This window comes from Hylobates moloch, unplaced genomic scaffold, assembly GCF_009828535.3.
Source record: "Hylobates moloch isolate HMO894 unplaced genomic scaffold, HMol_V3 SCAFFOLD_14, whole genome shotgun sequence".
Lineage (NCBI taxonomy): Eukaryota > Metazoa > Chordata > Mammalia > Primates > Hylobatidae > Hylobates > Hylobates moloch.
Window position 1 is genome coordinate 32,693,720 of NW_026652289.1, and position 27,063 is coordinate 32,720,782.

The 27,063-nt window shown below is 45.1% G+C and overlaps 1 protein-coding gene across 1 annotated transcript in view; it reads left to right on the top strand.

Moving 5' to 3' along the window:
- The window catches only part of ADAMTS17 (ADAM metallopeptidase with thrombospondin type 1 motif 17), a 361,454-nt gene that overhangs the window by 54,123 nt on the left and 280,268 nt on the right, over positions 1-27,063 (top strand). Inside the window, exons 4-6 of the mRNA XM_032175346.2 lie at positions 5,536-5,708; positions 24,174-24,257; positions 24,978-25,135. Coding sequence (XP_032031237.1) covers positions 5,536-5,708; positions 24,174-24,257; positions 24,978-25,135 — 415 coding nt within the window. The remainder of the gene's footprint in view (positions 1-5,535; positions 5,709-24,173; positions 24,258-24,977; positions 25,136-27,063) is intronic.

Sequence of the window (27,063 nt, forward strand, 5' to 3'; positions counted from 1 at the left end):
AGAGACGGGGTTTCACCAGGTTGGCCAGGATGGTCTCGATCTCTTGACCTTGTGATCCGCCCACTTCGGCCTCCCAAAGTCCATCAGATCTTTCTTATGGCCGTTTCATCTTTTAGCTCCTATATCATTTTGTATTCCTTAGACTGGGTTTCAACTTTCTCCTGTATTTCAATGATCTTTATTGCTCTCCATATTCTGAATTCTGTGTCTGTCATTTCAGCCTGGTTAAGAACCATCTAGTGTGGTCATTTGGAGGTAAGACACTCTGGCTTTTTGAGTTGCCAGTGTGTTTATACTGTATTTTTTCCATCTGCATGGGCTGATGTTTCTTTACTCTTTGAAGTTGCTGTCCTTTGGATGGTTTTTTTGATGCCCTTAGGCATTTGATTGTGGCATAAGGTGAGCTCAGCTGACTGGCTTCTATTCTGGAAGATTTCAGAGGGCTAAGGCTCAGCTCAGCACCCATGGGCTCTGTGCTTTAACTCTCAGGTGCCGGTATGAGTTTCCCAGCTTTGTTTTCTGGTCACCTGCAGTCAGTAACCTGATGCACTGGAGAGGCTGAGGTGTTCCTGGTCTGCTGGCCCCAACACTCCGATGTGGGGTGCTGGCCACAATACTTCATAGGAGCAGTGGAAGTGGGATCTGTGCTTGCTCCTATGTGCCAGCAGCCATGGTGGCATGTCAGACTGCCTGTGCCTCAGCAGCAGTGGAGTCCCAGTGGAGGTGCATAGGGCGGTGGGATGTGCTCTGCCATCAGTGGTAGGGCAGCAGGGTGCACATGCACATTCATGTTTTAGGGGGAGGGGAGGTGAAGCCTGCCGATACGTGTGTGCCAGCAAAGCAGTGTCAGGGATCTGTGGGTGAGTGTTTGCTGACAAAGCTGTTGGGGAGGCTGCTTGTGGGCTGGTCGCATCGGTGGAGGCTGGTCTGCTGGAGCTCTCCAGTGGTTAGCTGCAGTCTGCCCATGAAGGAGCTATGATGGGCTGCCCCGGGAGGCACCCTGTTTGGGCATTGAAGGCTGTGCTGGAAGCTGGTGTGACCATGCTGGGGCTCTAGGAGAGCCTGGCACATGGTGGGTGGTGCTCAGATCAGACTGTCCTTATCCTATGGGCAAGACCACCCTGATCTATGCAGGTCCAGCAGTCACCCAAAGGCTAAAGCCACCTAGAAGATCTTGGTAAGACTTGGGGGATAAGCATCCTGGCCATGCTCCACTGTGCCTGTTCCCACACAAAACCCTCTGGGCTCCACACAGGCTGGAGTCCTGCCCCTGCCACCTCTCTCAGCAGCTCTCTCTGCCAGCTCAAGCATTCGTGCGGGTCGTGGGATCTCCTGCAGCGAGGATTTCAGAGGTCTGTGGCAAGAGCAGGCTACTCCTTGCCTATTCAACTCACCCCTTCCCCTGGTCTTCCTTGGAAATGGCATTGGTAGAATTTGAGATGCAAGGATTCTTCTTGTGTCGCAGGAAGTAAAGGAATTCTGAGAGGGGTTGTGGTTTTGAATTTTCATGCCAAGTGTTTTTTGATCTACGTATTGTTTTTCCCTAATAAATACCTGGATACTGTATTCTTTCTAAACTAAAGGAGTATCTGTTCCATACAGAGCTTTGATAATTCACAGTTGAGATAGTTGTTGTTTTTATTTTTTCAGTTTTCAAAGTGGCGAACTAGTAACTACAATGACAGTTTATGTATTTGCTCAACATTTTTAGCAGTCCCCCAACGTCTAGAGTAAATTATAATTTGAAGATTCTAAAAGTACATTTCTGTCTTTTTCTCTTCATCTTGTTCCAGAAGGATTTGAGGTATCTTACATAAATACATAAAATTTTCTTTTCTAATGGATAACTGAGGCAAAGGTAAAGAGATGTAAGAAAAATAATATGAAGCCAGAGACTGAAAATCTTCCAAGTCAGTACCAACTCCAGCAAGGTGCTGGCAAAAGAAACTGCTGGGCTTGACTTCAAGAATGATTCCTGGTGTCTGTGACAACAGGAGAAGGCTTGAGGCCTGACATGACTGCGATGTCCTCATCAGTAGGGCGAGAGCCACCCTTCATTCCTACAGCAGCTGGAGATGGCTGGTCACGAGCAGAGCTTGGAGCACTCCCCGGCTGGCCACACGCCCACCCACCTGCACTTTGACCTCTCTGGTGAGGTCAGAATCCAGCACATGTGTTATTCCGAAATTAGTGTTTTTCTTCTTTCTTTTGAAGATGCTATCATCTGTGAATATTGGCATCTGTGCAACATTATCAAGCATATTTTTGCAGTTTAGGGAATTAAAGGTAAAAGTTTATCGGGGTTCTTTTCTCCCTGTAGGAAAAGGAATGACCATCAAAAATGATGGCTGTGGGTCTCTGCTGAGGGAGTGGTTGAGATCAGGGAGGGAGGAGAAGGCTAAGGTGCCCTCTAGCCACCCACCCCTCAATGCTCCTGTTCTCACTTGCCAGCACCCCAGGAAGTACACTTCCATTGGAAAGGAATGCAAGTCCACGGTCTCTTGTCTGCAGTTCCAAAATCCAGGGGTTTCAACACTCATTTTGTGGCAAGCCCTGCCCTGCACTCACATGGGACTTTTGAGCAAGTGTCATTATTCACCCTTTACCCACTGCATGCATTCGTTCGGTGAGCATTTATATTTCCCACCACCTGTGTGCTAGGGAATGGGGGAAGGGAGCCAATGACAGTCGTTAGTGGAAGCTTCTGAAAACCACAGCGCACCTGCCCGTTTACCTGTTACTCAGCATTCGGGGCATGTGTTAACTCAGAGTGTGTCACTGTTTACGGCACCCTGTTAGGTTAGCTCTCTAAGGCCTAGGGAGGCACAGGTCTTACTAGTTTTTCTTTGTAAACTTGAAAGACACATACCCAGTACAGGATTTTTTTTTTTTTTTTAAGATGGAGTCTTGCTGTGTTGCCCAGGCTGGAGTGCAGTGGTGTGATCTTGGCTCACTGCAACCTCTGCCACCCAGGTTCAAGCAATTATCCTGCCTCAGCCTCCCGAGTGGCTGGGATTACAGGCAGGCACCACCATGCCTGTCTAATTTTTGTAATTTTAGTAGAGAGGGGAGTTTCACCAGGTTGGCTAGGCTGGTCTCAAACTCCTGACCGAAAGTGGTTTGCCCTCCTTGGCCTTCCAAAGTGCTGGGATTACAGGCATGAGCCACTGTACCCGGTGCAGTGCAGGATGCTGAAATGTTAAGTGTCCAGGAAGAACCTGTCCCTCTGGTCTGGGACTGATGGGTTACTTTTCTTAGAGAGCTCTCAGCTCTCACGTGTTGATGCTAGCTGGCTCCTGGAGAAGTATTCCTAATGTGTCCTTTGGGCCATGCTAGGAACGCAGTTCTTTTTGTACTAGAACTTAAAAATATATGACAAGGTGTGAAAACAAGTACCGAATAACCAGCGTGGGGAGCATCTGCAGATGGTGATCGCCTGGGAGAACGAGCGTGTGCTGGTTGCAACAGAGCTCCTGCTTGGGTGGCCCATCAGCTCTGCACCTTTCAAATGGAAACAAGGTGGCTGATTCCAGGCTGGTCAGGCCAGAGATAACCTGGCTGGTGAGTGTGGGTGTAGGTCACTAGATTTTCCACCAGCGGCCTCTTTCCTTCTACCAACGTGCAAAGGCAGAGCCACCTAGGACCTTGATTTTGTGTTCGAATGGATGCTTTCTTCCCTTATTCCATCACTGAGGCCTGGAAGGCTTGAGGGGAGATGGGCCTGGCTCTGAGGGAGGAGGCCCATCCTGCAGGGCTGAGAAGACTTCATTTTGCAGTTTTGTGATAAATCAGATGGCATACTTTTCTCCCTCGAGGGCTTCTGTTTTATTGTTTTAGAGTTTAAAAGTGATGCCTGTGTTTTTCTCAAACTCAATGATATTTCTTTAAAACATAGTAATACCTGCATATTATATAAATTTGGGAAATACAGAGGAAAATAGGAAAATGAAGATCACATATCACTATTCATATTTTGGTTCTTCCTAGGTGTTTTAGTATTTATTTTCCTTTGGGACCTGAAGATACTTGTATGTAAGATTTTTGCAAAATCATGATCTAACTATATATGCAGATTTATATCAGCTTCTCTCTAGATCTCTAAGTCATCTTCATGGTATCACTTTAATGGCTGTATGCCTTTTTACAGCTGTTGGCTTTATCTATAGTTGTATATTTCTATTTTTTGCCACTTTTTTGTGATTGTAATTGTCATATAGCCATTTTTGTTTGTAAATTACAACCCATATCTCAGATTATTTCATAATACAGTAGTTACCTCTTATCTGTGGTTTCACTTTCCATAGTTTCATTTATTCATGGTCAACCAGGGATCAAAAATAGGTGAGTACAGTATAATAAGAGATTTTGAGAGAGATACCTCATTCACATAACTTTTATTACAGTATATTGTTATAATTCCATTAGTTATTGTAAATCTCTTACTATGCCTAATTTATAAATGACACGTTATCGTAGGTATGTATGCATAGGACGTAACATAGTCTAGTAGATGTAGGGGTCGGTACTGTCTATGGTTTCAGGGATCCACTGGGAGTCTTGGAACATAGCCCCTACAGATGAAGAGGGCCTGCTGTATCCACTTTTGGTCCTGGAATGATTGGGTCACTTTATGAAGCCGGTTGGTGCATATGTAGACTGTGTGGAGCAGAGATGTGTCCATATAGGCTAGTGCTAACATGGAAATAACTATCAAATGAAAGAGCCTTCCTGTTTATATTCAGATTCTGAAAATGCGTGCTGTCATATCAACCTGTTGTGTTGATGAGACGTGTTCCCGTATACAAAGACTATGGCAGATTTGGACCTGTAGGTGTAGGCTCTTTCATAACAGTAGCTGTTTATCAAAGTAAGATTTTACAGGGATATAGGTTATCTAAAGAATCAATGGAGAATTACTCACCATTTACTACTAATCCTTCCCTATTGTGAGGAAAGGGAGATTTACATTTTAGCCTGGATGTGGGTGTTATGATTTTTCTTCTGATTATGTATTTTTTAAAAAAAACATAGTGTTTTTATGCCTACCAATATTTGTGGCTCCTGATTCCTGAGTCCGAGAAGAGTTACTGGGATGCCAGCCCCCAGGGGAGTGTCCTGTCCCCTCCGCCCAGCTTTCTTGGTCTAGTTATCCACCTTGGGTGTGGCCTTTCAGACCCCCGCCCGCTGGGTCCAGGCCTCCCTTTCTGTGCATACTTGGCCGCTCTCCATGCTTCTCTGAAGGGGTGGGTTTTCTCCTCTGTGCCCCTCAGCCCCATTGGCCTCCTCAGCTTGGTGGGAGTTGGGTGTGGGCCCCTCATCTGGCCTCATAGCTCTTGCCCTTCTGTTGGGCCAGCACCACCCCATGTGAGTGAACTCAGGGCACCCACATGACGGTGGAGGTTGCTGAGTGCTGGCCCCTCTAGGCCTGTTGAGACTGACCACTCTCTCGGGCAGGCTTGACGGAAGGCCTGTTCACTGCATGGTTTTGGAAGTCGGTAAGCCAAGGACTGCACAAATGTTTCCATCATTTTCTAGAAAAGAAGAAGCCCAGGCGGGGCAGGCCTTCGCGGGACTGGCGGGAGCGGAGGAACGCTATCCGGCTCACCAGCGAGCACACGGTGGAGACCCTGGTGGTGGCCGACGCCGACATGGTGCAGTACCACGGGGCTGAGGCCGCCCAGAGGTTCATCCTGACCGTCATGAACATGGTGAGTCCGGAGCCGGGGTCCTGATGTGGGGGGCTCTGTTTTCTCCTTGATGAGAGATCTGGAAGCAGGTGTTGTGTCCTCATCTCCTCAAGTGAGGAAGACGCTGGGCTGGGGATACGGGAACATAGCCTGGTGATTCCGGGCATTGAGGAGGGCAAGTAACTGGGGGACATCCCGATGGAAGAGCACCTGCCCTCGGCTCCACACTGGTGTAGTGTGAAGTGCCCAGATCTGCTCAGTGATGGGGCCACTTGTTACCAGAAGGCTTCCCAAAAGCATAAGACCCACTCCAAGCGGCAAAGTCATGTGAATCCCAGACCCTGCTCCAAGGAGTCCATAGTCTAGCAGGAGGAACAAATTCCAACTTCTATGGAAAAAAAAGCTTACTGTGTGGCGAGAAGTGAGGAGAGAGGTTGCCTAGTTGAGGGAACCAAGGAAGGAGTTAGGATTCCCACGTCTGTCTATGTCCGATTTGTCCAGTGGGGATGGGGATGGGTGGGTGGTGAGGCTGCACTCCTCAAATGTTAGACACTGAAGGACCTTCAAGGGCATCCTAGCTTTACCCATCCATTCATTTTCCCAGGTGTTCTTAAGGACCAAGTCATTTGACATAGCGGGAACGGGGAGCCATAAGGGTGTGGAAGATGTGGACAGGGCCTGGTGAGGGAGGGAGGGCCAGGCATCTTGAGGAGCAGGGGCTCTACCCTGAGAAGTGGGACCACTGAAGGGAAGGGGAGCAATGTGCCGAGGTTGATGTTAGGAAGAACAGCCCAGCGGCTGCGTGCAGGGTGGATTGGAATGGGAAGCAGTGTGTGGAGCATTGGGGCTGGAGCGAGTGTGGGAGAGGTTGGAGTAGGAATGGAGGAGGGGCTGGGGTAAGAGGAAGGAGCTGCAGGAATTGGTGACCGGCAGGATGTGGGGGTTGGAGAGGCAGGAAGAGGAGGCAAGAGAAATCCAGGCTACTACACCCAGGCTTCAAGCTGGGCCTCTGGGTGGGTGGTGGAGCCATTGGCTGAGAAAAGGAGCGATGACTTTGGGGCCACAGCCTAGAGTTTCCATTCTGGACAAGCTGAATTCAAGGTGGGAAAACAGGACAGAGGTCTTGGTGGGAAAGAGGGACCTGAGCTTTTCAGCCTACAGCTGGCGGCTGAAGTAGGGGAGTGAGCAGCGCTGCCTGGCTGAAATGTATCAGTGGGTAGAGAAGCTGTCGAAGGAGCCCGTGGAGCACCAGCCCTGGGGGGATGGGGCAGCGACCTGGGAGGAGGTTGTCCTGAAGAAGGGGTGACAGGTGCAGGAGGAGCCTGGTTAACAATGCCAGATGGGATGGTGTTAGGGAGTGTTGTCGGTAGATGCTTGATGAGGACAAACTGAAAAGTGAATGAGAAATGAGAAGCAGAAACAGCTACACCTCAGCTGTAGAATAGCCAAGTTGCTGATCTTGGCTAAAGGAGAGGAGACAGAAGCCCAGTCAGGTGGAATCTGGGTCAAGGGGAACTTTGTAGAGGGAAAGGGGTATGAATGTTCTGAGTATGAGGTTTAGCCTCAAGCCTGGCCCAGACTCCTGCCCAGCCACTCATAACAGAAGAACCTCTCTCAGCCTGCTTCTTATCAGCAGGTCAGGGATTTAGCTCTGGCCACAGTGAGTGCACGGTGCCTGGCCTCAAATGGTCAGGCTGCTTATGGAAGGGAGTGACGCGAGAGGACAGGGCAAGGTTAAACGACATGGGTGCAGTGGGGAATGATCCAGGGCTTGAGTTTTCAGTGGGGACACAGCAGCCGTGGGTTGTATTGTAGGGTAGGGAGATGACATGCCTACCCCTGGAATCTGCAGGGCCTTTGGGCCAGCTGCAGCCAAGGTCTTGAGGTCTAGGGAAGGTGCAGAGCCTGGGCTGGCCCAGGCCACAGGCGCCCTTGTTTGCTTGGTGTGATGAGCTCTGGAGCTCAGGGGTAAGTGCTGGGGAGGAAGTTGGCTCTGACATGAAGCCCAAAGGAGGGCTCATAGTGCTGGGAGGATAGCAGAGGGTGGTGATCCTTGTGGCTGGACAGGGTCTGCAGGTGGCTCTTCGCCCGTGTGTGGATGTTATGTTGCTGAGACCTCTGGTGTTTTAGAGGTGGATTGGGCGGGGCTGTGACTGGGAAAGGACACAAAAGCCGGATGAACCCCCAATGCACCATTCCTGCTGGGATCTCAACTCTGGTAGTTGTGTAGCTGGGGCTGTGGTGGCTGGGAGGCCTGGTGGCATGTGGTGGCCTGGACAAAGGATACCAGGACTGATGCTCCCCTTGTGGGGATCCCACAGCTTGTTTCCCAGAGGCTGAAGGAGGCCCAAGAGCAGGGAGGCTCAGGGACGTTGCCACGGTCACACAGGAAGTCACTGGCAGAGCTATGACCACCATGTCAAGCCTTTCTTTCCCCTAACCAGCCACAGGGAGATCAATGTTGAGGACCCCAATCCTGGGCCCAGTGGGTGTGGGGACCCCCACGGCAATCCTGCTTGATAGGAGGACAGATCTCTGGTACTTGGTCTTCCGTTTTGTTGAAGACTTTCCAGGACTGGCTTTTGGGACGTGTCTCTATGTGTAGGAAACTCCCTCTGTCTCCTCCACGCCCCTCACCCCTGCTGTGCTCTGAAGGGAGGCTGCTTTGGCAGCACTCAGAGTAGAGGCCTCATGTCGAGCCGCTGGACCCACGCGTTTCCTCATATGCCAGGCTCTTCTGCAAGGCACTTGCCAAGGAGGCCCCTGGGGCCCTGGGCCGGGGATCTGCTTTCTGATGTGGCCTCACTGGGCGTGTAAGGGTGCCATGCTGCTCCCACCCCCTCCTTCAAAGTCAGCAACTCTGGAAGTTCCATTAACTTAAAAAAATTTTTTTTGCATGTTTCTCTTTGTGTGTGTGTTTTTTTTTTTTTAAATGGGGTAAAATACATGTAATACAAAATTCACCATCTGAACCATTTTTATGCGTACCAGCTCAGTGGCCTAAAGCATTCACCTTGTTGTGCAACCACCACCACCATCCACCTCCAGAACTTTTTCACTGTCCGTAAAATGGAAACTTCCTACCCATTAAACACTATCTTCCCCCTTTCCCTCTCCCCCAGCCCTGTCAACCGCCATCCTACTTTCTGACTGTATGAATCTGATGACTCTAGATACCTCATATAAGTGGAATCATGCAGTATTTATCCTCTTGTGGACAAATGGCTTACTTCAGTCAGCATAATGTCCACAGAGTTCATCCATGTTGTGGCATGTGTCAGGATGGCTTTCCTTTTTAAGGATGAGTAGTATCCCGTTGCACGTACGCGCACCACCTTTTTCTTATCCATTTACCCGTCAGTGTATGCCTGGGTTGTTTCCACCTTTTTCTACTGTGAATAATGCTGCTATGAACGTGGGTGTGCAAATCTCTGTTCAAGTCCCTGCTTTCAATTCTTTTGGGCATACACCTGGAAATGGAATTGCTTAAGTTAACTTTTGATGGTGCTCAGCTCTGAGAAATAGTTCAGTGTTAACTTTTGATGATACTCATTTCTGAGAAATAGTTCCGTGTTCCTCATGTGCACAAACCCAGGTCTCCCCGGTGGCCGGTTAATGACGGGCTGCATTCTCCAGTCTGCCCGGAGCATACCTGAATGGAGGGCTGGAGGTGCTTGGCTCTGCACCAGATGTTTTCATCTGCAGATTATTTTATCTCTCTCTCTTTTTTTAATTATCCAGGGCACAAGTGCAAGGAATAAACATTCATTACAACAGCTAAGGTAGTAATAAGGCAGAGCTTCAACTTTGATACTTGCTTTCATAATTTATCATCCAGACAGGGGTGGCTGTTGGATCCCAGGCAGGGAGTGGGAAGCGAATGAGGTTGGTACATGGAGACAGGCCCTCCCACCCCGCACCCCTCATGGGCCGTAAAGACTGAAGGGCTCTTTTTTTTGCCTTTGATTGAACACCCTTCACCCCCTGCAGCTGCTTGTTCTAAGACGCTGGTGGCTCAAGAGCCCGGGACTGAGGGCAGACCCAGAGCTAACACGTGAAGTTTGGATTGAGATGTTTCCGGAGGAGGCTGCCTAATGAGGGTGATCCCGCTGTGAGAAGGGCTGGGTGTGATGACTCTGAGTCCTTCTGTCGTCTGTACTTACGGTTTCTGGGCCCTTTTGATCCAAGCCAGAAGGCGAATGGAAGCAGAGTCATCAGCCCCCTCGCAGGGGTGGGCTTACACCGCAGCAGCCCTTTCTTGCCGCTCTAGCCCTGGACCACCATTCAGTAAATTGAGAAACAAGTTCTGTTCAGACATGACGCCTTGTTTAAACAAGACCACCTCCACCAGCACCTCCCTTTCTCAATCCCTCAAATCCTATTTTAGGAAACCCAAAGAATTCTCTCCTGCCTGTGGCTGTTTTAGAAAAGGGCTTTCTGTTAGCAAGTGAGATAACCTTTAAGCCAGGAGGAAGGGAAGGGATTGTGGCTGGGCCAGGAGGTCTGTCATTAGACAAGCCCCGTGGAACAGAGAGCAGAACGTGATGCCAGCGAGCCCATCTGTTTCCCTCCAGAGCATGTTTTCTGGGGGGCTGTGGGATGGGAGTGGCCCTGTCTCCTTAACCCCTCCACATTTGGAAGGAAACCTGCTAGAGTTGGTTGCCACCTTCATTCCAACACATTTCTCTCCAAGTTACGGGAAATAGCGTGATTCGTGCTGATGGCCAGGCACCCACTCCCTCCCACCCTCCCACTTAGGTCTCTGTGGTCAGAGGCCCGGCTCGCCCATGTATGCTGACCTGACTGCCAAGGCGTAACCGAGACAGGACCCTGTCCCCAAGGCAGACGGGGGGCTAACAGTGCCTCAGAGAGCTGATAACGTGGCCAAAGCTGGGAGAATTTGGCATCAAGTGTTTGCTCCAAGTTTCATAGCATCTCATGTTTTGATGTATTAGATTAGCATCAGCCACTGACCCCAAGGGAAGATGGGAATGCTTATGATGCACCAGGTGTCTCAGACGGCAAAGTGCCTCCACTTTACTGCCTTCTCATACCTGGTGGATTTTGTCATTCCCATTTTACAGAGAAGGAAATGGAGGCTTGGGGACGTGACACAGCCAGGGTGCAGAGCCCGTGAGTACACAGTAGGGCAAGGACTCCGGCCCCGGACTCAGGGACCCCATGTCACCTTGTTGAAGGTGACAAGCATGTCTGGAACCCATCCTTGCTTTCCATCTCCACCCGGGACTGACTGCCATTATTTCTGGCCTTGAGCTGCTGGAGCTTCCTTGCCAGGCTTCTCACTTCCATTTTCTTCCCCCTTGAATCCCTGCTACAGAATAACCAGCAAGATCCTCTTCCAACAGAATTGGAACTTTGTCGCTAGGCAGCATTGAGCCCTCTGTGGCTTCCTCTTGCATTGGATGGGGAAGGCCCCCCACCCCCTGCCTTTCCTGTGGCCCTCCAGCCTGTGTGGCCAGGGCCCATCTGCTGTTCCATTCTTTTTGCCATCAACACTGACTTTCACTAGGCAGCCCAAACGTGACTTACTTTGTCAGGAATGCTCTGCTTATGTGCCTTGTGGAACGAGTTCCTCTGCCTTTTAGGACTCTGTGCAAATGTCCCCTCAGAGGGTCCCTCTTTGCTGATCCCTCTGATGAGGCCCACCCTGTTTTCCTCATCATAAAAGCCTGTTCTTTCCTGGGTAGTCCTCATCTGAATTTACAATTCCGTATTTATTCGCTTTTAAAAAACCATTCTGCTGAGGTTTTTAATGCCATTGAAGTTAAGCTGGTGTAAAGTCAGATTAGTGTGTTGTAACTTTAATGCTAATTAAATATAATCCCCATAGTAACCCCAAAGAAAATAACTAGAGAATATGCACAAAAGAAAATGAAAAGGGAATTAAAAGTTTCACTACCAAAAAAAAATATATATATATATATAAATATATATATATAAAAGAAAGAAAATATATATAAAAGAAAGGAAATCAAATCAGCTAAACACAAAAAGTCAGTAATGCAGGAAATGAGGAACCAAAGCGATTACAAGCCATACAGGAAACAACAAAATGCAGAAGTAAGTCCCTCCTTATCAGTAATTACTTGAAGTGTAAATTAATTAAACTTCAATCAAAGACAGAAATTGATGGCAGAATGAATTTGTTTTTTAAATCGTAGATCCAGCTATATGCGGTCTCTAAGAGACTTACTGTAGATCAGACACAGAGGTTGAAAGTGAAAGGATAGAGAAAGAAATTCCATGCTAATTGTAACCAAAAGAGACAGGAGTAGCTATACTAACATCAGACAAAAGACACTTTAAATCAAAAAGCTTACAAGAGACAAAGGGGATATTGTATATTAATAAAATGTCCAATATAGCAAGAAGATATAACAGTTAGAAATATTTACACATCTGATAACAGATCATCAAAATATATGAAATAAAATTGAGAGAATTGAGAGAAATACACAGTTGTACAATAATAGTTGGAGATTTCAATCCCCCCTCTCATTAGTAGATAGAACAACCAGACAGAAGAAAAGGAAATAGAAGACTTAACACAATAAATCAACTAGATCTAGCAGACATACACAGAACACTCTACCCAACAACAATGGAAGACTTTTTTTTCCTCAAGGGAACACGGGACATTCTGCAGGATAGACCATGTGTTAGGTCACAAATTCATTCTCAACAGATTGAAAAGATATTATACAAAGTACCATCACTGACAACAATGGGATGAAGTTAGAAATAAGTAACAGAAGGAAAACTGGAAAATTCACAAATTTGTAGAAATTAAACCACATGCTATTAAATAACCAAAGAGGCAAAGAAGAAATCACAAGCAACATTAGAAAATACTTAGAGATAAATGAAAACAAAAACACATGTCAAAACTTATGGGACAAGGACAAAGCACTGCTTAGGATGCTTTGTATAGTGGTAAACACTTAAAAAGAAACTCTCAAACAATCTGACTTTACAACTTAAGGAACTAGAAGAAGAGCAAGTTATTTTATTCCTTCTGCTAGCTTTGAATTTAGCTTTGGATTGGTATGGATTAAAGCAGAGAGAAAAGGACAGAAAAACAATAGAGCCAATGAAACCAAGGGTTAGTTCTTTGAAAAGATTAAGAAAATTGACAAACCTTAGCCAGATCAACTGATAAAAAAGCCTCAAATTACTAATAACAGAAATGAAAACAGGGACGTTACTACCCATTCTACAGAAATAAAAAGGATTATAAGAGAGTACGATGGACCATTGCATGTTAACAAATGGATAACCTAGATGAATTGGACAAATTCCTAGACACACAAAATCTACCAACACTTAATCACAAAGAAATAGAAAATTTGAAGAGAGTCATAATTAGTAAGGTAATTGAATCAGTAATCAAAAACCTCCTAATAAAGAATAGCCCTGGACGTTATGACTTCATTGGTAAACTATACCAAACATTTAAAGAAGCGCTAACACTAGTCCTCCTCAGATTCTTCCGAAAAAGCTGAAGAGGAGAGAACGCTTCCTCATTCTGTGAGACTGGCATTCTCTGATAACAAAGCCAAAGAAAAGAAACAAAACTACAGTCCCTTATAAATAAGAAAACAATAGTCCATATATTCATTGTCGTAAAAGTCCTCAATAAAATACTAGGAAACCAAATTCAATAGCATATTAAAATGATTATACATCATGATCAAGTGGGATTTATTCCTGGAATGCAAGGATGGCTCAACATAGGCAAATCAATAAAAAAAGTGATATACTCGATTAACAAAATAAAAGGAAAAAAATGATATCCCACTTTATACAGGAAAATAATTTGATAAAATTCAGCAGCATTTCATCATAAAAGCACTCAATAGACTAGGAATAGAAGGAAACTGCCTCAACATTATAAAGGTCATATATGAAAAACTCACAGCTAATATTACACTCAGTGGTGAAAGACTGAAAGCTTTTTCTCTAAAATCTGGAACAAGGCAAGAGTGCCTGCTTTTGCTACTTCTGTTCAACATAATACTGGAAGTTCTAGCTAGAGCAGTTAGGCAAGAAAAAGAAATTGAAGGCATCCAAATAAGAAAAGAAGTAGTAAAATTATCTCTGTTCACAGATGACATATTTATTATATGTAGAAAACCCTAAATCTTACACACACACAGAGAGAATGCTAATAAATTCTCTGCAAAGTAGCCACGTACTAAACCAACCACAAAAATCAGTTGCATTTCTATATGCTAACAATAATCTGAAAAGGAAATTAAGAAAACAGTTCTGTCTTCAGTAGCATCAAAAAGAATAAAATACTTAGGAATTAACCAAATAGGGGATAGAATTGTACATGGAAAGCTGTAAAACATCAATGAAGGAAATTAAAGAAGACATATGGTCAAATAATTTTTGATAAGGATGCCAAGACCTTCAATAGAGAAGTGAAAGTCTTTTCAAGAATTGGTGCTGGGAAAGCTGGATATCTATATGCAAAAGAACAAAGTTAGATCCTTATCTAACGTATACAAAAATTAATTCAAAATGGATCAAAGTCGTAAACAGAAGAGGTAAAACTCTTAGAAGAAAAAACAGGGGAAAAGTTTTGTGAGATTTGATTTGGCAGTGATTTCTTGGATACAACACCAAAAGCACAGGCAGCAAAAGGAAAAATAGACAAATTGGAATTCATCAAAATTAAAAACTCTTGTACTTCGAAGGGTACTATCAACAAAGTAAAATGGCAGCCCACGGAATAGGAGGAAATATTTGCAAATCAAATATTTTATAATATCCAGAATATGTAGAAAGCTTCTAAAACCCAGGAAGGAAAAAAAAAGCAATTCAATTTAAAAAATGGCAAAGGACTTGAGTAGACATTTTTACAAAGAGGATGTACAAATGGCCAATAAGTACGTGGAAAGATACTTAGCATCAATCGTCAGGGAAATGGAAATTAAAACTATAATAAAGTACCACTTCACATCCATTCCCATGGCTATTATAAAACAAAAAACACCAAAACAAAACAGAAGAGAAGAAGTGTTGACAATGATGCGGAAAAATGGGAAATTTTATACATTATTGGTGGGAATATGTAGAAAATGGTATGATTCCTCAACGAAACAGAATTACCATATGATCCAGCAATTTCACTTTTGAGTAAACACCCAAAAATGTTTACCCCAAAGCAGGGAAAAGAACAGATATTTATACACCAATGTTCATAGCAGGATTATTCACCATAACTAAATGGTAGAAGCAACCCGAAGTGTCCACAGATGGACGAGTAGGTAAATATAGTATATAGGTATAATGGAATATTATTCAGCCTTAAAAAGGAAAACAATTCGGACACATGCTGTAACATAGATTAGCCTTGAAGACATTATGCTACATGAAATAAGCCAGTCACCAAAGAACAAATACTGTGATTCCACTTATTTAGGGTAGTGAATTCACAGAGACAGAAAGTAGAATAGCGCTTGCCAGATGGCTGAGGGGGAGGAGAGAATGGAGGGTTGTCTAATGGGTACAGAGTTGCAGCTTTACAAGATGAAGAAAGTTTTGGGCGTAGGTAGTAGTGATAGTGTATAACGGTGTGAATATATTTAGTGCCACTTAATTGTAAGCTTAAAAATGTTTAAAATGGTAAAATTTTATGTTATGCATATTTTACCACAATTTTCAAAAACATCCTACATATCACCTGCCTTTGCAGTATCCATAAGCTTATCAAGGTAGGGCTATGTCTGCACCATCAACATTTACTCAGTACCTGGTATGCATGCAGGAGATGATCCAGAAATAGTTGTGTAGTCAGTGAATGCACAAATGAATGACTGATGCCATATACCAGCATCTTTTGCAAAGGACTCAGTGCCGAAGTCACAGAAACAAACACTGGCTTTACATTTTTAATTCCTTGGCAAATTTGCTTCTGGAAAGCCTTTTGTATTCCAAGCACATCCCACGGATATGGTGTGTTAAACTCTGTTTGAAAGTGTTTATGCATAAATATAATGCCCCTGAGGTAGGCTACTGAACTATGGGCCATCTCCTCTAGGTCTTGTCTTTTACCGAGGGTGGTACAAGATGGAGAAGATAAAACAAGCATGGTTAAAAAGAAAAACTGCACCAAGAAAGAATGCCTGGCGGCTACAAATGGCTTCTCATCCACACCCTGTTGAAGAAACGGCTCCAGAGTCACAGAAGAAATGGCTGCAGTCAGAGCAGATCCACCTTGGCCATTTTTAAGGGCTTATGAAGCCTGGAAGAGGTCCCAGAGAAAACTGGCATCACGCAAAGTGCTCTCATGTTTGAACAAGGAAGAAAGGAGTCTTGTAAACCCTAGAGCAATGCATTTGGCCCTTCTTGTATTGGTTGGGGATTTTGATTACAAGCAACAGGTGCTGGATCTGGGCTGGCTGAAGTAGAAAAGGAATCCCAGTTTTGGAGGTATAGAGGGAGGCATCTAGAATCAAAATGAGGACTGAGTCTCCAAGCTCAGAGTTTGGGGAAAGTTTGGAGGGAACTTGGGAGGCCAGGAAGCAGGAGAGATGAAGGCTAAGGTCAGGTGAGGAGTGAGGGCTGGTCATGCAGGCTTGACCTCTCAGGCTGGATTCCTGCTGCTGCTTCTCTGTCCCGAGAACATCTCTTGACTGCCTACTGTCCCTCCTCCAGGAATCAGAGCCCCGAAGGGAATCCACAGAACAGGACTGTTCTGGGGCTGCTGGGGCAGGCAGAGTGAGTCTCCATCCACTGAGGTTTCCATGGTGCGAAGAGGGTCCCTGCCATTCTCTAGAGCTCACCTCCTGGGAGCGGTTTTCCTCAATGAATACAGCAATAGATGCTGTTTGGCCCCTAAAAAGTAAAAATTAAAAATCAGTCAGTCAAAATGCCAGCAATGTGTCTAGTTACCATAAAGGCTAGAGTATAAAAGAAGCTTACTTATATGACGTGTATATATAACACCTCCACTCCTGGGTACATAAAGAAATGAATTGATAGTTTCTTTTGCTGCACAGAAGCTCTGTAGTTTAATAGATCTCACTTGTCAATTTTTGTTTTTGTTACAATTGCTTTTAGGACTTAGTCATGAATTCTTTACCAAGGCCGCTGTCCAGAAAGGTATTTCCTGTGTTTTCTTCTAAGGTTTTTATAGTTTGAGGACTCGCATTTAATGTTTAATCCATGTTGAGTTAATTTTTGTATATGGTGAAAAATAGGGGTCCAGTTTCATTCTTCTGCATGTAGCTAGCTATCCCAGCACCATGTATTGAGTGGGGAGTCTTTTCACATTGCTTATTTTTGTTTTGTTTTGTTTTTAAAGTTTCAACTTTAATCATTTTTATAAAACTTGATTTAACGCATGCCATGTGTGCCTTTTTTTCAAGGAGATCTGTATTTTTTTATTATTTTTATACTTTAAGTTTTAGGGTACATGTGCACAACGTGCAGGTTTGTTACTACGTATACATGTGCCATGTTGGTGTGCTGCACCCATTAACTCGTCATTTAGCATTAGGTATATCCCCTAATACTGTCCCTCCCCCCTTCCCCCACCCCACAACCATCCCCGGTGTGTAATGTTCCCCTTCCTGTGTCCATGTGTTCTCATTGTTCAATTCCCACCTATGAGTGAGAACATGCAGTGTTTGGTTTTTTGTCCTTGCGATAGTTTGCTGGGAATGATGGTTTCCAGCTTCATCCATGTCCCTACGAAGGACATGAACTCATCATTTCATCATTTTTTATGGCTGCATAGTATTCCATGTTGCATATGTGCCACATTTTCTTAATCCAGTCTATCATTGTTGGACATTTGGGTTGGTTCCAAGTCTTTGCTATTGTGAATAGTGCCACAATAAACATCCGTGTGCATGTGTCTTTATAGCAGCATAGATTAGATGGTTGTAGGTATTTGGCATTATTTCTGGGTTCCTGTTTCTGTTCCATTGGTCTATGTGTCTGTTTTTGTATAAGTGCCATGTTTTTTGGTTACTGTAACCTTCTAGTATAGTTTGAAGTCAGGTAATGTGATGCTTCTGGCTTTATTATTTTTGCTTAGGATTGCTTTGGCTGTTCTGCCCCTTTTTTGGTTCTTTATGAAGTTTAGAATAGTTTTTTCTAATTCTGTGAAAATAATGTTGGTAGTTTAATAAGAATACAATCTACAGGATGGGAGAAAATATTTGCAAACTATCTGACAAAGGTCTAACATCCAGAATCTATAAGGAATTTAAACAGTGCAAAAGCAACCCCATTAAAAAGTGTGCAAAAAACATGAACTGACACTTCTCAAAAGAAGACATACACACGGCCAACGAACATGTGAAAAGATGCTCCACATTGGCAATCATCAGAGCAATGCAAATCAATACCACAAGATACCATCTCATACCAGTGAGAATGGTCATTATTAAAAAGTGAGAAAAATAACAGATGCTGGCAAGGTGCAGAGAAAAATGCTTGTACGCTGTTCGTGGGAAGGTAAATTAGTTCAGTCACTGTGCAAAGCAGTTTGGAGATTTCTCAGAGAACTCAAGACAGAACTACCATTTGACCCAGCAATCCCATTACCGAGTGTACACCCAAAGGCATATAAATCATTCTACCATAAAAACTCATGCATGCATATGTTCATTACAGCACTGTTCACAATAGCAAAGACATGAAATCAACCTGGATGCCCATCAGTGGTAAACTAGATAAAAGAAAATGTGGTACATATGCACCATAGAATACTACACAGCCGTAAAAAAGAACAATTCACGTCCTTCACAGCAACGTGGATACAGCTAAAGGCCATTATCCTAAGTGAATTAATGCGGGATCAGAAAACCAAATGCTGCATATTCTCACACGGAAGTGGGAGCTAAACACTGGGTACATGTGGATATAAAGATGACAACAATAAAATAGTTAGAAAAATAATGAGATAGAGTATTTGATAGCACAATAGGGTGACTATAGTCAATAATTGTACATTTTAAAATAACCGAAAGTGTAAATGGGTTTTCTGTAAGACAAAGGATAAATGCTTAAGGTGATGGGTACTCCGTTTACCCTGATGTGATAATTATGCACTGTATGCCTGTATCAAAATGTTTTATGTACCCCATACATGTATATACCTACTATGGACCCACAAAAATTACAGATAAAATTTTTTAAAAGGTGGCAGCAGACACTGGGGACTACTAGAGAAGGGAGACACGGGGGCAAGGGCTGAGGAACTACCTCTGGGTACTATGCTCGGTACGTGGGTGATGGGGTGATTCGTACCCCAAACTTCAGCATCTCACAATATACTCATGTAACCAACCTGCACTCATACCCCTGAATCTAAACTAAATGTTGACATTATAAATATATATTCATTTAGACCTACCACGAAAATAAAGAAATGAATTAAAAGCAGAGCCTGGAAGAGATATCTGTACACCCATGTTCACAGCAGCATTCTTCACAATGGCCGAATGATGGCAAAAACAGCCAAGGTGTCCATTGGCAGATGAGCAGATAAACAAAACGTGGAGTGTCCATACAATGGAATATTATCCAGCCTTAAAAAGGAAGGAAATTCCCACACATGCCACAACATGGATGAACTTTGAGGACAGTATGCCAAGTGACATCAGCCAGTCACAAAAATATAAGTGCTAATTGACTCTGCTTACATGAGGTAACTGCAGTGTCCAAGTCATAGAAACAAAGTAGAATGGAGGTTGGGTTGGGGGCAGGGGGAGTTAGTGTTTCTTGAGTATAGAGCTTCAGTATTGGAGGAGGAAAAGAGTTCAGGAGGTTAATTGTACAATAACGTGAATGTAATTAATGCTACAGTTAAGTACACGATTGTACACTTAAAAATGGTTGAGATGGTAAATTTTATGTTCTGTTTCACCAGAAATATAAAAACAATTGACTGACTCTACTCAGATTTATTTGTTGGGTACCTAGTGTGTGCTAGGGACCCTTGTGTCCTCTTCTAGGATAGAGTAGGGACCACTGGAGGTCTCATCCTCATGGAGCTCACGTAGTAGGAACGACAGGCAGCATTCAACATGCAAATCAGTGAGAAGGAAAACCAGAGCATGGTAAGTGCCCTGCAGAGAACCAGGTGACAGCAGTGACAGAGGTATCAGGGCCATCTCTCTGAGAGGAGTGAGGTGGCCTTAGAGGGGAAGGTGTTAAGCCAACATAAGCAGCCAGCCAGTGGTCAGGCTGGTATTGGAGAAGCACAGAAATAGCTGGTTGCTTGTGGGTGATGGGGAGGGTGATGGGGGCACAGTGAGAAGCGGGCAGGCCGACCTTGCAGGCGGGGAGACCAGGGTGTGGAGAGCAGCTTCATTCCAGGCAGTGGGAAGCTGCTGCATGGGCTTAAGCAGAAGAGGGATGTGCTCTGGTTAGTGTTTTAAAATAGGCTTCTGCCTGCCTCTTACCTGGGAGAATGGAGTTCTGCTCCTGGCTCTGTGTCCCTGGCAAACCACTCACCTGTGCAGGTACATGTGGAGGGTGAAGCTTCCATCGGGCCGGGCGCCCGAGCTGACCCAAACTGCAGCACGGTGCTCTGGCCCCACAGTTGTGGGTTTCCAGATGTGCTGTGCTGGTTTTCTGTGTACATCATGTGATTCTCCTTTGGTTGCGGTGGCGGTGACACAGGAGCAGGAATATTTTAAAGAACAAATTGCAGACGGAAGCAGGTGGTGCTGATACCAGAAACTGTGGGTGTGGGCAGCCAAATTGGAAAATGGGGCCGCTTGACAGAGCTTTGGTTGTTCTTAGCTTCCTTAACGACCATGGAGTGGAATGAAAAACCTGAGCTGTTCCAGGCAAGTTCTGTTTGGAGGGAAAATGACATCAATTTTACTCAGTTACCATGTGAAAGAGATAAGCCTCTCTCTGGTGACCAGCAAGACTAGCATAGTGCTAGAACACTCGCAGGTTCCCACACTCCGGTGGGTGTGGAGGCCCTGGAGCAGGGTGGGGAAGGAGCATTGTTCAACACAGATGGCCTGCCCACCCCAGGGTCTCTGATTCAGCCGGGGCTCGGGTGGACTCCAGAATGTGCGTTTCCAACAAGTGCCCAGGTAATGTTGGTGCTGCTGCTTCGGGGACCCCACTCAGACACTGTGTTACAGAGCATAGCTTTCTCCTGTTTGGGGGTCTTAATAGCAGTGTATGCAACCTGAGAGTGTCACCCACACGTCCCTGTCTGGCTCTGGGGAGGCCTTGGGTCATACAGGAAGGTGGTGCCCTTGTGAAGCCCAGCCTGGCGTGGAGAGCAGCTCCTCTCCTTGTGCCTCCAACCATGGCTCCTTCTCTGGTCCCTGTCTGCCCCTCCCTTACTGTGTCCCCACATTGCCTAGCCAGAGAAGCCGTAGTGTGCTGCAGGCGGCAGGTCCACCCTGCTAGGCCCCTAGGCTGCCAAGGAAATGTGACAAACTCAGCCAGGGCTGAACACTTGCTGGGACGCAGCCAGAGCTGGACGCCGGAGACAGAATTTCCAGACGCTTGGCTGCGCTGTTCCCTCCCCCACCAGGTGTCTTCCCTGAACATCATATAGCCATCGCCTCCAAGACTTCTCCTGAGCATGAGTTTCCATGGGAAAAAAAAAAGAAGACGAGACTTTGTTACATGTCTTTGAGGCTTGTACCTTGTGTTTTGTGACTGTCATTGGATTTTCATCTGGCTCGCCTGGCTTGGCGCAGGACCTCAGTTGATTCTGAATGTGCGCCTTGCCCTGTGCTCTGAGCTTTGTCAGAGCCTGTGGTCAGCACCTGGCAGGTGACAAAGTGCTTGAGCTGTGCTCAGGCTTTGGTACCTGCCCTCTTGGATGTCAGTGCCCTAGTTACATGTCAAGGGGAAACATCTTCTTAAAAGGCTTGCTAGAGAACGTTATTTAGAGCATGAAGCTTTATTTTTTTAATTCGTTAACTTTGGACTTTTAATTGTAGTAAAATACACTTAACCTGAAATTTACCACCTTAGCCATTTTTAACTGTGTGGTTCAGTATTCTTATGTTCATATTGTTGTGCAGTCAATCTCTACAGCTTTTTTAACTGGCAAAACTGAAACTCGGTACCCATTGAACACCTTCCCATTTTTGCCTCCCCCTAGCCCCTGGAACATGAAGCTTTCCCATCCCCCTTCCGTCTCTCATCTTTTTAGTGGCATTTGTTCCAAGGGAGGCGACTGAGCTTGGGGCTAGTGGCGTATGGGGTGCACGTGGCTCTGAACTGTCATCAGCCTGGCAAGGAGAAAATGGGTGATTTTGACAAGGGAGCCTGTTCCTACAGTTTTGTTCTTCCTAAAACTTGCACCGTTCCTTGCAGTCTTTGCTTTGGTGGCGTATCAGAATATCACTGAGGATTGCTTTCTCGTGTTACTTCTTTAAACCTGTAGTATTCCTTAATGTTTCTGGTTTTGACTGGGGTTGGCATGACAGGCAGTGTTTAGATTGTGCTGTGCAATCTCAGTGAACACTGCGCAACTTGAATTTGCTCCCTCGTAACTTCAAGTTTTCATTCTTCCTAATTTTCATGTTTTGAACTGAAATTTACCAGTTTAGACCCAATTCTGATGCTGAATATTTTAGGGAAAATTTGAATTACAGCCATTGGATGGTTCTTGAACTATCAAAACAGGAACAAGTTGGGTACCTCCCACCTCCTCCCTCAGGCTTGGGGATAGATCATGAATAGATGACTTCAGAACTGGCTTGTGGATGGTCCGGTACTAAGAAAACAACAGCTAGTTGTTCTTGAGGAAAGGAGATTTTGGAAATCACAAAAGTGAGAACAGAACAACTGGATGTGTTCTATTTTTCCTCGTGTGAAAGAATATTACATCACACAAAGATAGGTGTCATTTTAACTGTAATAATGGTTTTCAAAGAGTAAAATTCGAGCAGTGACACAGCTGATTCCTTTGTCACGGAGATGCTCAAACACTGCGTGCCTGGCTTCTAGCACCCGTGGGCTGGGCGCGGCTGCGTTGAGTGGCTCTGCTTGGCCTGAGTTGACCCTGGTGGTGCTGTCTGCCATGCTCATCGCTTGCTGCTGCTGCTAATGTATTGATAACGTGGACACAGCACCAGCTGGAGAAAGTTTTGATGTTCCTGCTGGAAAATTCTCCCCCCTGGGTTATGTCTATAGGTAAAAACCAAGTAGAATATTTAAAAGATTCTCATTCTTATTCCCTCCAACCTTCCAACTGCCACTACCTTTAGTGTGCTCTCCGTGTACCTCTCGCAATCTTGCTGTCTCCACGTTACGGCAAAGGAGCTCGGCAGAGTCATGACCTGGGGCTCGTCAGCTGCAGTGAACTTTTTCCATTCATGTCAATTTTGACTCCTTCGCCTCATTCCAGGTTTCCCTTCTCTTCCTCTTGAATCACTTTCCTGTGGCTGCTTGATGTTTAGGTCCTCACAGTTAAGTTCTGCAACAAGACATGCAAAATGGAGAGATAGGTCCTTTTCTGTTATTGCAGTTCATTTCAGTGACAAACTTTGGTTACAATGGGACTTGAGGGAATAAAGAAGGAATGTGGACCTTCTGGCTGGACAGGGCTGAGTTTGAATGAAGCCATTGGGACTGGCTGTGGGTCTCACGCAGGTGGCTTTACCTCGATGAACTGGTTTCCCTGTTTCCCAGCTGAGAGTGGTGGAGATGCCAGCCTTGGTGGAGTGTGACAAGGGTTAGCGATGACACAGGCTGGCGTTCAGCAGCAGGCATCTGTCTTCTCCCCCAGCCCCTTCAGGAAGGTTGCCTTAAACTCCAAGCATGAAAGCCCAGAGTGGAAGTTTTCAGCCTTCTGCTCGTTTTTCCAAAGCCACCTTTCCTATGCGTGTTTTATTTTAACCAACTATTTCCAGCTTAGCTTTATACATATACGTAAGCATACTATATATGTATGTTTGCACACATGTGTATGATTCTAGAGGTTTCTCTTATATACATTTTTCTTTTGGCAAATCCATTTTTAAGGACATTTTTGGCTTTCCTGGACAAGCTTTTAAATAAAATCTGGGTTATGTTTCTCACGTGTGTATTTTTTGTTCCAATAAGACTTGATGTATGGACACTGACATTTGAATTTCACATAATTATTCTTTAGTTTTTTTTTTTTTTCCTTAGTCCTGGAAGAGTCCAACCTATATTTTTAATATTGATTTTTAAATTTTTTACGAATGGAATTTGTATTTTAGAACAATTTTAGACATACAGAAAAATTGATCAGTTAGTACAGAGAGCTGCCATACGGTTTCCCCATTATGAGCCTCTCATATTAGAATGGCATGTGTGTTGTAATCAATGCACCAATACCGATACAGTGTTATAAACTGAAGTCTACACTTTATTTCTATTTCCTTATTTTTACATAATCTCTTTTCTGTGTTCCAAGTTCTCATCTAGGATACTACTGCATTTTAACAATTTTTTATCTTTTATCTTTATTTCTTTTTTCTGTCTTGATAGGTATACAATATGTTTCAGCACCAGAGCCTGGGGATTAAAATTAACATTCAAGTGACCAAGCTCGTCCTGCTACGACAACGTCCCGTAAGTCCCCACAGGCACCTTTCAAGCATGCAGAAAATGTGGCTGGGCCGGAGCTTCCCAATTGCTGTTGAACGCTAAGCAGGGCTCCAGGGAGTTGCTGGTCTCCGTCAGCCTCTGTGACTTTGCCAGTGTGAGAGGAAAGCTGGCATCAGTACTGGAAGCGTGGTGTGAGGGTGGGCTGTTGAGAATCTCAGGGAACCCTAAGCAGTGAGCCCACACACATCCCCCTCCACTCCCAGAGGGTCTCGTATGGAGTCTCTAGGATAGTGCAAAGCTTGATGGCAAGGTCTCTGGCATGGTGGCTTCCCTTCTGAAACTACATTAGAGCTGCGACCCCAGTTTGGGTTCAGGGCAGCATGATTTTCTGGTCTTTCGATGGAGTGCCTTGCCACATGCTAATGTTACCTGCCGAGTCCAGCCATCACCATGAGACTGAGGGAGCATCGCTTGGTTTGGGATACTGTTCTGTTTGCAGAAAAGAAGATTCCTTTTTTAAGAAACAGCATAGTCATCATTTGCACCTATATATAAGGCCCCTGATGGATTCTCTGGATCTATGCCACATACCCACTAGCATCAGGCTTCTCTTCGAGGGCAGTGAGTCATCAGATGATGTCTCAGTGAGTGACTGCCTCCACCTTAACGTCCTTGCCATAGTCTGAATATAAACTCTGGCCTCCCAGGCGTTTGTGTCTCTAACTGTCCCCTGACTTTTTCTAGGCTAAGTTGTCCATTGGGCACCATGGTGAGCGGTCCCTGGAGAGCTTCTGTCACTGGCAGAACGAGGAGTATGGAGGAGCGCGATACCTCGGCAATAACCAGGTTCCCGGCGGGAAGGACGACCCGCCCCTGGTGGATGCTGCTGTGTTTGTGACCAGGTGAGACAGGATTTGGCCTGTAGCTGACATGCGAGAGGGAAAAGATGTTTCCCTTCAGAGGGGAAATAGGCATGTTGTTAGGAATTCAGGCTTGGAAATCAGACCTTGGGCCACCTGTCTGGGCTTCGGTTTCCTCATTAGTAAGTGGGCGGTAACGGTGGTATCCGCCTCTGAGGTAGGTAGGATGCCTGGGCGTGTAGCTGTGTCCCTCTTTGTCCCTCCTCTATTGTCACATGGCATTCTCCCTGCGTGTCTCTGTCCAGACTTCCCTCTTCCTATAAAGACAACAGTCATGGGATCTGGGCTCACCTTACTGCAGTGTGACCACATCTTACCTTGATTCCACCTGCAGTGACCCTTTTTCCATGTAGGGTCACATTCACAGGTACTGAGGGTCAGGACTTGGACCATTTCTTTTTTGGGGGATACAACTGTTGTATGTCATTGGTGTCGATGTGGCTGTATCATTTTTTTTTCTTACGTTTTCAGCCCTCTTTGAGGAACACTGATTTTTCTTTGGTTGCTTTACTTGAATAACATAAACAAAATGTGTTACATGTTCGTACCAAAACTCTCCCTTTATAAAATACACGGAAATATTCCTTAATAACGTAATCCGTTAGATTAAAAATACCAGCTTTTTATTAGAGTTGCTACGAATATGTCAACTTTTAATTTTAATGACTGTTTTAAATTTAAAGAAACTACTTCCCAAACTGCATGCTTGCTTTTCCAACTCTGTGAATTTGGAAGTAAAGTTGTGGAAGGGAGAACTTTATCATATCTTTAGCTTGGGGACAGTTTGTTTCTCCACAAAAAGGTTGTTTTTGTTTTGTTTTGTTTTTTGTTTTTTGTTTTTTTTTGAGATGGAGTCTCCTCTGTTGCCCAGGCTCGAGTGCAGTGTGGCACAATCGTGGCTCACTGCAACCTCTGCATCCTGGGTTCAAGCGATTCTCCTGCCTCAGCCTCCCGAGTAGCTAGGATTACAGGCATGTGCCACCACACCCAGCTGATTTTTGTATTTTTAATAGAGATGGGGTTTCACCATGTTGGCCAGGCTGGTCTGGAACCCTTGTCCTCAGGTGATCTGCCTGCCTTGGCCTCCCGAAATGCTAGGATTACAGGTGTGAGCCACCACGCCTGGCCCTCCACAAAGAGTTAAATCTCACTTAACATTTGGTTTTGAATCAAGAAAGGATTTTGGTTGCATTTCTCAGGCCATGTGCTGCAAACTCTGAGCCCCATGACGTCTCAGTCATCTGGGGAAGTTCTGTGACCCCAGCTCCAGACACTGGACAATGCAGCTTTTGTTCCTTTCAAAAATCTCAGAATAAGCCGGGCGCGGTGGCTCACGCCTGTAATCCCAGCACTTTGGGAGGCTGAGGTGGGCGGATCACTTGAGGTCAGGAGTTTGAGACCAGCTTGGTCAACATTATGAAACCCCATCTCTACTAAAAATACAAAAATTAGCTGGGCGTGGTGGTGCACACTTGTAAACCCAGCTACTTGGGAGGCTGAGGCAGGAGAATTACTTGAACCGGGAAGGCAGAGGTTACAGTGAACTGAGATCATGCCATTGCACTCCAGCCTGGGTGACAAGAGTGAAACTCTGTCCCCCCCAAAAAAAAATCCTAGAATAGACACAATGCCACCACCCATTGCCAGATGGATGCCTGCTCACTCCTGTGGATGGTTCGTCGATTGCCAGCCCTGCGTATGCTTTGTTACACATTTAACAGTGCTTTGTAGCATGCCAATCCCTTAGGAGAACACTTGCTGCTTCTACAGGATATGATTAAATATATAATCCATATATAAGCTCTATCATGGACAATCAGAATTATTGAGACGTTTTAGAAAAAGTCTCTTTAATAATTCTGACTGTCTATGACATGGCTGATGTAGTAGCAGGCACCAGGGACCGAGGG